This window comes from Oncorhynchus kisutch, linkage group LG1 (assembly GCF_002021735.2).
Source record: "Oncorhynchus kisutch isolate 150728-3 linkage group LG1, Okis_V2, whole genome shotgun sequence".
NCBI classification, from domain to species: Eukaryota; Metazoa; Chordata; class Actinopteri; order Salmoniformes; family Salmonidae; genus Oncorhynchus; species Oncorhynchus kisutch.
Window position 1 is genome coordinate 61,281,745 of NC_034174.2, and position 13,472 is coordinate 61,295,216.

Consider the following 13,472-nt stretch of genomic DNA (forward strand, 5'->3'; position numbering starts at 1 on the left):
TTTATTGCTTGATCTATTTTGGCAATAAGCACATATTCTTGCTAACATAAGGCCTTAAATGCTGTAGGTATTGGAGCTATGTGCAAAACTGCTCATAACATGCACAGAGGAACGCAAATTAGCCAATACCTCGTATTTAATATTAAAACAAGTTTAAGTTCAATTGTTGAGAAAACGTCAAATATTTTAGTGACAGAAGTCAAGAATACGTGTAACAATAAATGCTGGACTCTGATCAAGTGTCTGAACTTTACTTAATCTATTTTATTATTTTAACTGTCTTTAGACTAGCTGCACTCCATGATTCTCTGCTCTGCCCTCTTCCCATCGCTCTTCTCTATTTCCCCCCCTATTCTTTCTCTCTTCTCTCTGTCAGGTAAGGTTCAGTGAGTTCATGGTTCTGATGGGGGGAGTGAGGGACCCTGTCCCTTGAGTGGTTCAGTGCCTGCCTGTAGCTGTCGCTCATGTCACTGTTTGCAACACACACAAGCAGACAGATACAACATACACACAAAGATATATACACACACACATCCTCTCTCTTATCCCATTTGAGGGCTTGGTTGCCATCCAGGAACAGTTTGGTGACGAACAATGCCTTTTCCAGCATGATGGAGCACCCTGCCATAAGGCAAAAGGGGAACAAAACATCGATATTTTGGGTCCATGGCCAGGAAATTCCCCAGACCTTGAGAACTTGTGGTTAAGCCTCAAGAGGAGGGTGGACAAACAAAACCCCACAAATTCTGACAAACTCTAAGCATTGATTATGCAAGAATGGGCTGCAAACAGTCAGGATGTGGTCCAGACGTTAATTGACAGCATGCCAGAGCAGATTGCAGAGGTCTTGAAAAAGAAGGGTCAATACTGCAAATATTGACTCTTTGCATCAACTTCATGTAATTGTCAATAAAAAAGCATTTGACACTTATGAAATGCTTGTAATTATACTTCAGTATTCCATAGTAACATCTGACAAAAATATCTAGCAGCAAACTTTGTGGAAATTAATATTTGTGTCATTCTCAAAACTTCTGGCCACGACTGTACACGGTTTGTTCTGCAGCCCATGTCAGTGAGACCGGAGTAATATCGACAAGAAGAACCCTGTTACATAGCGTGGGCTGGCGAGATGAGATTAGGGTTGGGGGCTGCGTGGACTATCTGCTGTGCTGTATGTGAGTGTCTGTGTGTAACAGTGCTCCGACATGTGAAATCAATGACCACTCTGTGGAACCGAGATGTGGCCACGCCATGTGTGCTGCTGCTGTTGGTGTGCTCTACGAGTTGTGTGAATCATGAAAAGGCATAGCAGAGAGAGCGAGAGAGAGGATTGTGTGTGTGTTTAGTCAATGTGTTAGGAGTTGCAGTGATAACCCTAGTCTGTACTTCCATAGATTGTACTGTGTGTGGATGGCTGGGATAATACAAGTGGATGATTCTGCAATGGATGAGCAAAGACACACACACTTCTCTCATTGCTCCATCACAGTATTGTCTGTTTAATCCTTTTTCTCTATATGTCTCACTCCTATGCATGCACGCACACACACACACACACACACATGCATCCGCACTGTGACAGAAACATTACATAATTACCTGGTTTGTTTGATATTAATAGTTAGCAATTAATACTTAACAAATGACATTTCTGTTCTGTTTAATTCTGTGTTTCTGTAAAGAGCTGGTTTCCACTCTAGTTCCCTGCAGATAATCTGGGCGTATGGTCACTGGAAATGGCTTGAGCTGACAAATGAGTCAAAGACTGCATTACAGAGACAATGTGTTTTACTAGAGATAGCTTAGAAGTAGAACACTCCCTCATGGTCTCAAAATAATCCTTGCATCTGGGAAACTAAGCCAGATTGGGGATAAGACAACAACCCATGTGGAGATAACAACAGGATGACCCCAGAGTGGCTTCTGATGCTCCAACCCTAACTGAGCATGGTTAGTGTCAGCTATATATAGAACTCTGCATTTGTGTAAAGGTTAGGTTACTCGGTCCAAGACTTAAGAGTGGAGGGTGTCGACCAGCCTCATTATTGCAATAATTAATCGATACTAAATAAAGATGATTGTTTGAAGAAATGACCAAGTTTTATTTTTTTATTTTATTTCACCTTTATTTAACCAGGTAGGCTAGTTGAGAACAAGTTCTCATTTGCAACTGCGACCTGGCCAAGATAAAGCATAGCAGTGTGAGCATACAACAAAGAGTTACACATGGAGTAAACAATTAACAAGTCAATAACACAGTAGAAAACTGTCTCTCTCAGTACTGAATTTCCACACCATTTTTAGCGATGAGGATGGGATCTCTGCAACTTCAACTGCTCCTGAAGATCTGGGTAAACTGTGCACAGGGGATCAGAAATTGGGATCTCAGGGAAAAACCACACTCATTATTGAGCAGCTGTACCCTCCTATTATCTGAAAGGTAGTGGGCATGGGTGGATACCAGAGTTCGGAGAGCGGTAGGCTTGGACAATGTATCAATTGACATTATGAAGAATAAAAAAAAATAAAAGCCCCTGTTGAGGGTACGCTCAGAGCGAGTTCTTCCTTACGAGGGCCACAGCTTAGGTAACTAGCAGGACTGAGTTGCGTTGATAAGAATGTTCTTAAGTGAGGTATCCTTGGGAATGGTTGTTAAATAGCCAGTTGAGGGCAACCAAAAGTCCAGCCCGTAGTACTGAAATTATCACAGTAGGACTGGTGAGGTTTGTGGGAACGAGGGACCAGAGCCTGGTGACACCCTGCGTGGGCACTAGTGCTGGCGGAGTTCTATTAGACGAGGGACCTGCGCCCAGTGACACCTGAAAGGACACTGGCCCTGGCGAAGTCTAATTATAACGTGTTGTGTTTTTTACTATTTTTTAGGTGTTATGGTGCGTGTTTTGATCGTTTTCCTCGTCTGTCTCATTCCCCTCTGCGTTTTTTTGGTTGTGTTTTCTGTGAATGTGATAAGAGTGTGTGTGAGAGAAGTATGTTTTGGGAACAGCACTGTGTGAATGTGAATTAGAGTGTGTGAGGGCAGAAATAAGTGTTAATCTTACATTAAGATAATAAGATATGTAGCGTTATCTTGGGGTCCGTTCGACACTGCCCATCATAGAATATCAGGGGGTGGTATTATTAAGTGCTAGATGTTATTTTAGAAAATAGCTGCAAATCTATAATTTCTGGAAGTCTAGGAACCGTTGAGGATACGTGTGGAGCATTATCCCCATAAGGGTCCGGGAAATTGATAAAACAAGGCTACAACAGCAATGGATCAAAGTTTTGGGTGGTAAGAGGCTATAGTATTGTGCCCACCTTTGTGTTTTTCCTTAAGAATTGGCTGATGTATGTTTACATTTGGACATTACAAGTTAATCTTAAAATAACAGATGTTTAATGAGTGTGAAGCAGAGGTTGGTATTAATTTTGTTTAGTAATATTGATAAGGAGGAAGGAGGAGCTCCCCAAACAGGTCAGCGACAAAGCTGTGGAGAAGGACAGATCAGGGTTGGGTTATAAAAAAATATCTGAAACTTTGAACATCCTATGGAGCACCATTAAATCCATTATTAAAAGATGAAAAGGCACCACAACAAACCTGCCAAGAGAAGGCCACCCACCAAAACTCAAGGATCACGCATTAATCAGAGAGGCAACAAAGAGACCAAAGATAACCCTGAAGGAGCTGCAAAGCTCCACAGCGGAGATTGGAGTATCTATCCATAGGACAACTTTAAGCCGTACACTCCACAGTGCTGGGCTTTACGGAAGAGTGGCCAGAAAAAAGCCTTTGCTTAAAATTTAAAAAAATAAGCAAACACATTTGGTGTTCACCAAAAGGCATGTGGGAGACTCCCCAAACATATGGAAGAAGGTACTCTGGTCAGATGAGACTAAAATTGAGCTATTTGGCCATCAAGGAAAATACTATGTCTGGCACAAACCCAACACCTCTCATCACCCCGAGAATACTATCCATGTTTTTCATCAACAGAATTGAATCAGAATTGAAGGAATGATTGGATGGCACCAAATACAGGGAAATTCTTGAAGGAAACCTGTTTCAGTCTTCCAGAGATTTGAGACTGGGGCAGAGGTTCACCTTCCACCAGGACAATGACCCCAAGCATACTGCTAAAAAGCAACACTCAAGTGGTTTATGGGGAAACATTTAAATGTCTTGGAATAGTCAAAGAACAGACCTTAATCAAATTGAGAATCTGTGGTATGAATTAAATTATTGTTGTACACCAGCGGAACCCATCCAACTTGAAGGAGCTGAAGCAGTTTTGCCTTGAAGAAATCCCAGTGGCTAGATGTGCCAAGATTAGAGAGACATACCCCAAGAGACTTCCAGCTGTAATTGCTGCAAAATGTGGCTCTACAAAGTATTGACTTTGGGTGGGGTGAATAGTTATGCACACACAAGTTCAGTTTTTATGTCTTATTTCTTGTTTGTTTCACAATAAAATATATTTTGCATCTTCAAAGTGGTAGGCATGTTGTGTAAATCAAATCATACAACCCCCCCAAATATCCATTTTAATTCCAGGTTGTTAGGCAACAAAATAAGAAAAAATGCCAAGGGGGTTGGAGGGTGAATACTTTCGCAAGCCACTGTAGGTTATTAGTGGGTTTTTTATAGCACTCTAATGAGGCGAAATGTAGTAATAAAAAGGTACAAGGTTAAATGAGGAGTAGAGGGATTGAGTCTTGAGATCATAAAACAAATTAGCTGTGGTTGAAAGTGAGCAGGCAGTGGCACATTTGAAGTAGAGGTATGAGTAACATTCTTTGACCATTTCTGATTATTGTTTCTTGGTTTTGTAGTTTTGGTGACACCAGTGAATTCGAGCAGGAAGTTAATGTATTCTATAATGATCATCTGTTTCCATTACATGGAAAGTAATTAAAGTAGATTGAAATAAGTATTGAATATTAAGCTGATAAGACAGCACCAACTTTTTGAAGGTTCTACATTTGTTAAACAGTTTTTTATTATACTAAATTAATGCAACAGGTTAAATTGATAGGATTACCGGAAAGGGGCTCTGGGATTGTTTATTTTAGACTGGTCGATTCCACTTAATGGAACACGGTATTATCGGATGTGTCTTGAATTGGATTCTTGCTTCCAGGACAGATGGAAGTCCAATACAGTATGTATGTTAATTAAGGGAGACGTGGGGACCACGTCTCAGACAACTTTTTATTAGATGCCTGTGATCAAATATGATTGATTCCTTACTCTGAGATATTGACTACAATGGTGGAAAAAATGCAAGATTATGTTATAATACTTTTATTGCATGAAATGGTTGTTTTATGCAACAGAATAGAGTATTCTATATATTGTGTGTGTTCTACTGAGGATGGCCCTCTGGGAGATAATACTGACAGGAGATTTAAGATGTCTTTTGGGTGATAAAACCTAAAGAGCATTCCAGAGCGTGAGTTAATGTTTCTGTTCTATACTGTATCAGGGAGAGATGGTTCCAGTTTGGAGTCGGAGGGCCAGACACTGGTCTCTACACAATGAAAACTGTTGACACAGCAGATACTGTCTGCTATGTATTATAGGTATCTTTCATACAGATCTTAACCTTGTGACACATTCTATATATCGGTTGTTCGTCTTGTAGGTTGAAAGGGGTGTATCTTGGCTATAAAAGACCTTTGTACTTTTGTCTCGGGGCTCTCAACGAATCATCTGAGCGTGAATCGTCGACCAGCCATGACCAGCCATCATTATCGTAGAGCACTCAAACGATTCACTTTATGTGTGTGCGTTGTATTGACCTGCTCCCTTATTAATTGTGATTAAATATTTAGTTTAAATATTAAGTATAACTCTGACTTGTGTGATAAGTTTGTCTCCTCATTTGATAGTAAAGAAATGAACCACCACACTACATTTGCAACAGAAATAATTATTATATTTAGAGTGGTAACAGGAACAATCTATGGCGAAACAGCTGTTACATATGTTGTTGGACATTGGTCTAGTAACGACACCAGGATAAGCTTACATGGTTATGAATGGAGAGACCAGTCAAATAATACGATATGGGAGTGAATTGTCAGACTCGGTGGCGAGATACATTGCATGCTAAATTAAGCGCACATAAACATTGGGGTACATTAACCTCTCTAGGGTAGGGGGCAGCATTCGGAATTTTGGATGAAAAGCATGCCCAAATTAAACAGCCTGCTACTCGGGCCCAGAAGATAAGATATGCATATAACTGGTAGATTTGGATAGAAAACACTCTAAAGTTGTCCAAAACTGTTAAAATAGTGTCTGTGAGCATAACAGAACTGTTTTGGCAGGCGAAAACCTGAGAATAATCCATTCAGGAAGTATTTTTTTTTGTGTGTGTAGTTTTCTATTCAATGCTATTACAGTATCCATTGACTTAGGACTGCAGTTCCTATGCCTTCCACTAGATGTCAACAGTCTTTAGAAATTGTTTCAGGCTTGTATTCTTATAAATGAGGGAGTAAGACCAGTCTGAATGAGTGGACCCTGACGTGTCACAGAGCTTTTTCATGCGCAATCCCAAGAGAGTGCATTTCTTGTTTAGCTTTTATATTGACGACGTTATTGTCCAGTTGAAATATTATAGATCATTTAGGCTAAAAAACAACCTGAGGATTGAATATAAACATCGTTTGACATGTTTCTATGAACTTTACGGATACAATTAGGATTTTCTTCTGCCTGTTTTGACTGCATTTGAGCCTGTGGATTACTGAAGAAAACACGCAAACAAAACAGAGGTTTTTGGATATAAAGAGACTTTATCGAACAAAAGGAACATTTATTGAGTAAATTAATGTCTGAGTGCCACCATATGAAGACCATCAAGGTAAGGTATTAACTTCTGCTTGGCTGGTTACTGTTTGTAATAATTTGTCAACTGGGCTATGTTCTCAAATAATCGTAAGGTATGCTTTCGCCGTAAAGCATTTTAAAAATCCGACACCGTGGTTGGATTCACAAGAAGTTAATCTTTAATTTCTTCGATATAGGGGGCACTCTTTTAATTTTTGGATAAAAATCGTTCCCGTTTTAAACAAGATATTTTGTCACGAAAAGATGCTCGAATATGCATATAATTGACAGCTTTGGAAAGAAAACAATCTGACGTTTCCAAAACCGCAAAGATATTATCTGTGAGTGCCACAGAACTCATGCTACAGGCGAAACCAAGATGAAATTTCAAAAGCCAAACGTGATGAACAAAACAGAGCGATTTCTCCTACACAAATAATATTTTTGGAAAAACTGAACATTTGCTATCTAACTGAGAGTCTCCTCATTGAAAACATCCAAAGTTCTTCAAAGGTAAATTATTTTATTTGAATGCTTTTCTTGTTTTTGTGAAAATGTTGCCTGCTGAATGCTAGGCTTAATGCTATGCTAGCTATCAATACTCTTACACAAATGCTTGTGTAGCTATGGTTGAAAAGCATATTTTGAAAATCTGAGATGACAGTGTTGTTAACAAAAGGCTAAGCTTGTGAGCGAATATATTTCTTTCATTTAATTTGCGATTTTCATGAATAGTTAACGTTGCGTTATGGTAATGAGCTTGAGGCTATGATTACGCTCCCGGATACGGGATTGCTCGACGCAAGAAGTTAAACCTATGTAAAATACGTTTTGTTTTCTGAATTTTTATAAATGAATATTTCTATATTTGAATTTGGCACTCTGCAATCTCACTGGATGTTGGCCAGATGAGCATCCCACATACCCTAGAGAGGTTAAAACAAATGATTAATGATTTGAGGGAGTACAATGGACTTATCATTATGTTTCGTTTGTAGTTAAAACATTTGGGTTGCTGATTATGATATTAGTATAGTGAATGCTAAAGAAAGACACTTTCGCTTCCAGGAGAAAGAGGTAAACATTTCTCTCTCACTTTGAAATGTCTTGGGAGAGGGGTGAGTGAAATTCAGCAGTTTTATAGATATAAAGGTATCCACATTCGGTGGTAAAGAGGAGTTAAATTAAATAGGGCCTGGCCTGTTTTTACCATAGGGTTTGCAGGGACCCACACACAACACACTTGCTATGAATATTTGTTTGTCATTTTAAAAACTACTATATTTCTATTTTATTTGGGTATCTTAAAGGGACATGCACATACACAGAATTTTCTAAAGTTGTTATTTTTTTAGTTTTAATTGAACATGTGAATTATTCTGATAATTAAAAAATGTTTTGAAGAAACTTACTGTGAACCTGGAAATAGAAAAGTATGAAATGTTTTGACTGTTTTTACATAATTAATCTAAGACAGAAACACTTCTTTGAAGGGTTTGAATGACCTCTGTCCTGACTTTCTAGTGTGGTTTGATCGCCCTCACTGGAAAGCCGAGAGATGATTGGATGATGATTTAAAGGTCATATTTAATACTGATTTGAATACTGATAATAACGGATAAGTTTTATAACTAATAGGACCACGAGAAGGATAGACCTGTCTCTAGTCTATTTGTACTATAAAGTTATAGGTACAAATGTTTATTTTTTTGTTATTAAGGGGAGTAATTCCAATTTGATTTGCAGTGTTGTTGTTTTTACACAGTCACTATAGTGAGTCATGTGTCAAAATGGGGGAATTACCAGTCATTTTGAGGGTTTTTGGATGAACCCAGAGTGGCTTCTGATGCTCCTTGGTCTGGCATGAGGGGGGTTGAACCAACCATGACTGAGCATTGTTAGTGTCAGTTATATATAGAACTCTGCATTTGTGTAAAGGTTAGGTTACTCAGTCCAACACTGGGGGGGGGGGGGGGGGGGGGGTGGACCAGCCTCCCTATTGCAATAATTCATCGATATTAAATAAAGATGATTGTTTGAAGAAGTGACCAAATTTCTCAGTACTGAATTTCCACGACAACGCCCACGCACACTTGTGCATGCACACAAACTCGCAAGCAAGCAAGCATAGACACAAGCACGCACAGACACACAGAAGTCCGTGCGGAAGCCCACGCGCACACACACAGGCCCGCGCACACACACACACACACACACAGGCCCGCGCACACACAAGCATGCACACTCTCTCTGTATCCCCCTTTCGCTCATTCTACGTCCTGACTACTTTTGACACCCAGAGGGCACCAAAGCACAAACCTTTAACAGCTTTCACACCCCTTTGCAGTCACATGATAGGAGTAACACACAGTATGTGAGTGTGTGTGTGTGTCAGTCTTTGTGTATGTATGTGTGGGTGTGAGCATGTGAGCATGTGTCTAAGTGTGTGCGCATATTTTACTGTGTGTGTGTTACGCTATAGGTCTCTGTGTGTGCATGCGTGTCTAACGATCCACACGTCCCTCCAGTCTCAGTGGGATTACTCCCTTATTCTATTCATACCGAGGCTCTTAATCTCCATTCAGAAGATTTTTCTCCCTTTGATGGCTTTTTGTCTTAAGACAGACACTTGCAGCCGATGGTGGTGCCCTATGACTACAGCCACACACACACACACACACACACACACACACACACACACACACACACACACACACACACACACACACACACACACACACACACACACAGATGGTCAATAGAAACACAAGCACACACAGACAGTCCGGTGGCATACAGTAAACCACTCCCAGAGGCCTTCCCTACTGAGTCAGTGGTTGTTGTGACAACCCAGATGCAGGATACACACATCTCCCAGCTAGAAATTACATGCTGGAGAGTTTCACACAGCTGCACAGACATAAAAACACACTGCTAAATAGACTATAAATGATTGCATTTAAAAAAGGCCCAATGCAACCATTTCTATATCAATATCAAATTGTTTCTGGGTAACAATTATACTGAACAAAAACAAATGCACCATGCAACAACGTGACCACCATTTGCCTCATGCAGTGTGACATCTCCTTCGCATAGAGTTGATCAGGCTGTTGATTGTGGCCTGTGGAATGTTGGCACGACAATAGGACTCAGGATCTCGTCACGGTATCTCTGCGTTCAAATTGCCAATGATAAAATGCAATTGTGTTGGTTGTCCGTAGCTTATACCTGCCCATACATAACCCCACTGCCACCATGGGGCACTCTGTTCACAACATTGACATCAGCAAACCGCTCACCCACACGATGCCATACATGTGGTCTGCAGTTGTGAGGCTGGTTGGATGTACTGCCATATTCTTTAAAACAACGGATAGAAATTAACATTCAATCATCTGGCAACAGCTCTGGTGGACAGTCCTGCAGTCAAGCAGGACAATTGCATGCTCCCTCAAAACTTGAGACATCTGAGGCATTGTGATGTGACAAAACTACACATTTTAAAGTGGCCTTATTGATATGCCACACCGATCAGGTGGATGGATTGTGGGCACAACACAGTTGTGCCGTGGTGGAGATCTTTGTGGGCTATACTCGGCCTTGTCTCAGGATGGTAAGTTGGTGGTTGAAGTTATCCCTCTAGTGGTGTGGGGGCTGTGCTTTGGCAAAGTGGGTGGGGTTATATCCTTCCTGTTTGGCCCTGTCCAGGGGTATCATCGGATGGGGTCACGGTGTCTCCTGACCCCTCCTGTCTCAGCCTCCAGTATTTATGCTGCAGTAGTTTATGTGTCTGGGGGCTAGGGTCAGTTTGTTATATCTGGAGTACTTCTCCTGTCTTATCCGGTGTCCTGTGTGAATTTAAGTATGCTCTCTCTAATTCTCTCTTTCTTTCTCTCGGAGGACCTGAGCCGTAGGACCATGCCTCAGGACTACCTGGCATGATGACTCCTTGCTGTCCCCAGTCCACCTGGCCGTGCTGCTGCTCCAGTTTCAACTGTTCTGCCTGCGGCTATGGAATCCTGACCTGTTCACCGGACGTGCTACCTGTCCCAGACCTATTATTTGACCATGCTGGTCATTTATGAACATTTGAACATCTTGGCCATGTTCTGTAACAATCCCCACCCGGCACATCCAGAAGAGGACTGGCCACCCCTCATAGCCTTGTTCCTCTCTAGGTTTCTTCCTAGGTTTTGGCCTTTCTAGGGAGTTTTTCCTAGCCACCGTGCTTCAACACCCGCATTGCTTGCTGTTTGGGTTTTAGGCTGGGTTTCTGTACAGCACTTTTGAGATATCAGCTGATGTACGAAGGGCTATATAAATACATTTGATTTGATTATCTCGGCAAAGGAGAAATGGTCACTAACAGGGATGTAAATACATTTGTATGCTTTTTCTGTGTATGGAAAAATGTAGGGGATCTTTTATTTCAGCTCATGAAACATGGGACCAAAACCTTACAAGTTGGGTTTATATTTTTGTTCAGTGTAAGTAACTAATGTAGTGGATTTCCATTAAATTTGGCCAAAATAGCTACTCGCCAAAAAACTATTTTTCCAGCAAGAACTTTGCTAGGACTGTCTGGGAGTGGTCTGAGTGGGGAGGGGAAAACTGAAAACGGGCTTTTATTGGCAGAGAGGTTTGGAACGCTCTTTATTATTGGTCTATTAGCCTATATTCCACATGGTGATGTCACCGTGGTTAAGCCGAAACTCCCGACCATGCAAACCTGCTGATCAGAAGGCCACCAGGTCTCAAAGTTAAAAGTGTAAAGCCATAGGGCACAATTAAGACAAAAAAGGTGCGCGTGTTGCACTCACTGTCTGAGTAGCTGCCGTCCCTGTTTCCAACCCAGCTGACTACTGTTGGGGGGGCTCGGGACCTCGTTTTCATTCCCTTCATCTGATGGAGAGAGAGGGGAAACAAGAATGAGACACACAGACAGAGACAGACAGACACAGAGAGACACCGAGAGAGATGCACCGTGTTATTAAGGCTCCACTCACAGTCTTGAAGCATGGACTGACATACAGTATTTGAGCTGCATTCAATTTCATTCCAAAATTCCAATTGAAACATAGTCTAACCTGGATTGCACCATGTGTCCTGACCTATCAGAATGCATAAAGTACATCTGAACAAAACATGTCAGTATTGTGACATTTGACAAGCACAAATGTGACTCGTTTCAGGAAACTAGGCATATGTCGCACATCACTACTTCACAGGAGAGCCATTTGAACATAAACATGGGATTTTTTGGCAGAAAGGTCTTCATGCGCTTTAATAACAAACTTGTATTCGATCCGTAAATACAAATATAGGGCCCTATGTTTTCCGCGATGTGGAAAACGGATGGAATCGCGGAATTTGGTAATAAAAATGGAATCAACTGTATATATGGAATATTGCAGAATTTTCCATAATTTGGCTGAAATTGCTTAAAACAAATCCAAAGTAGGCCTAATTATTGTAGTAACCTATATGATTTCATAATTGTAAAATTACAGACGATTAGGCCTAGGGAAATAATTAGTGAGACCCTTACCTCACAACTTACAACTTGGCTGTCATTTTGAGAAACATGTCAAAGTCGTCCAGAAAACGACGAAGCTGAGCAATACCCAAAGGACTATTATGAGTCAAGCTGTTTTGCAAATTCTGTGAACATACTATTGACTGTTCCTAGGCAGTCATTGAAAATAAGAATTTGTTCTTAACTGACTTGCCTAGTTAAATAAAGGTAAAATAAAATAAAAATTAGACCTGTAAAAATACGTATCATCACCACTTAAGGTCCAAAGCTCATGTGAAGAACAGGGAAAAGCTCCGTGTTAGCCAGAGCATGACTCTTCAAATGGCCATTACTAGTGCAAGCGCATCAGCAGATTCAAGACGAGAATTTATTCAGGACTTTGTGGCCGAGTCCGACATCCCCTTAGAAAAGCTAAGAAAGCTACGGCCATTTCTTGTGAAGAATTGCAAATAAGGGAGGAGCGTTGCCTGAAAATGCGAGCAGCCTCTGTCAAATTGTTTCTGGGTAACAATTATAAATTCACCTGTCCCTGCCGTTCTACAGAAGATCCGTGGGAAGAAGTTTGCGGTGGTTGTTGACGAGACAACAGATGCAAGGGATTGCAGCATTCATCATTGGTGAATTAATTTAACAGCCTATTAATATACCGTTGCAATAGCCTACATTTACATTCTGCAATATGAATTGTCCGCATGCAAATTGTGATATTCCAAATGATGAGCTACCGTGGTGAAATATAACGATGCATAATGTCAATAGCTGTCTGCCTCTCCATCTAGCTAACTATCGCTGTATCTAGATTGTGCAGGCCTTCACTGTTAAGCTAACCTTCATCTCTGAGGGCTGCTCCAAACTGATGACAGCTCTGTCAATCCTGGAAGGAACCTACCGTCCCACAGCAGTGTCTGCATACAATTGGAGGATTGGAGGATCTTGCCGAGTGAATGGAACGGCAAAAACGTGGGTATGGTGCCAAAACAGACGAGCTACTGAGAAAGATGGGGATTGGAGAGAGGAGGGAGGTGCTTGACCAACTCCATGATGCATCCACTTGGCCTTCACAAAGTTCTCAAAGCACTGGGACACACATCC

General features: G+C 41.0%; 1 protein-coding gene across 4 annotated transcripts in view; it reads right to left on the reverse strand.

Annotated features, from left to right (window-relative positions):
* LOC109889960 (striatin-like) overlaps nucleotides 1-13,472 on the reverse strand; it is an 83,657-nt gene that overhangs the window by 19,839 nt on the left and 50,346 nt on the right. For all 4 annotated transcript variants that reach the window (XM_020481848.2, XM_020481858.2, XM_031828771.1 and 1 more), the window contains exon 4: nucleotides 11,665-11,746. In XM_020481848.2, the coding sequence (XP_020337437.1) occupies nucleotides 11,665-11,746 (82 nt within the window). The remainder of the gene's footprint in view (nucleotides 1-11,664; nucleotides 11,747-13,472) is intronic.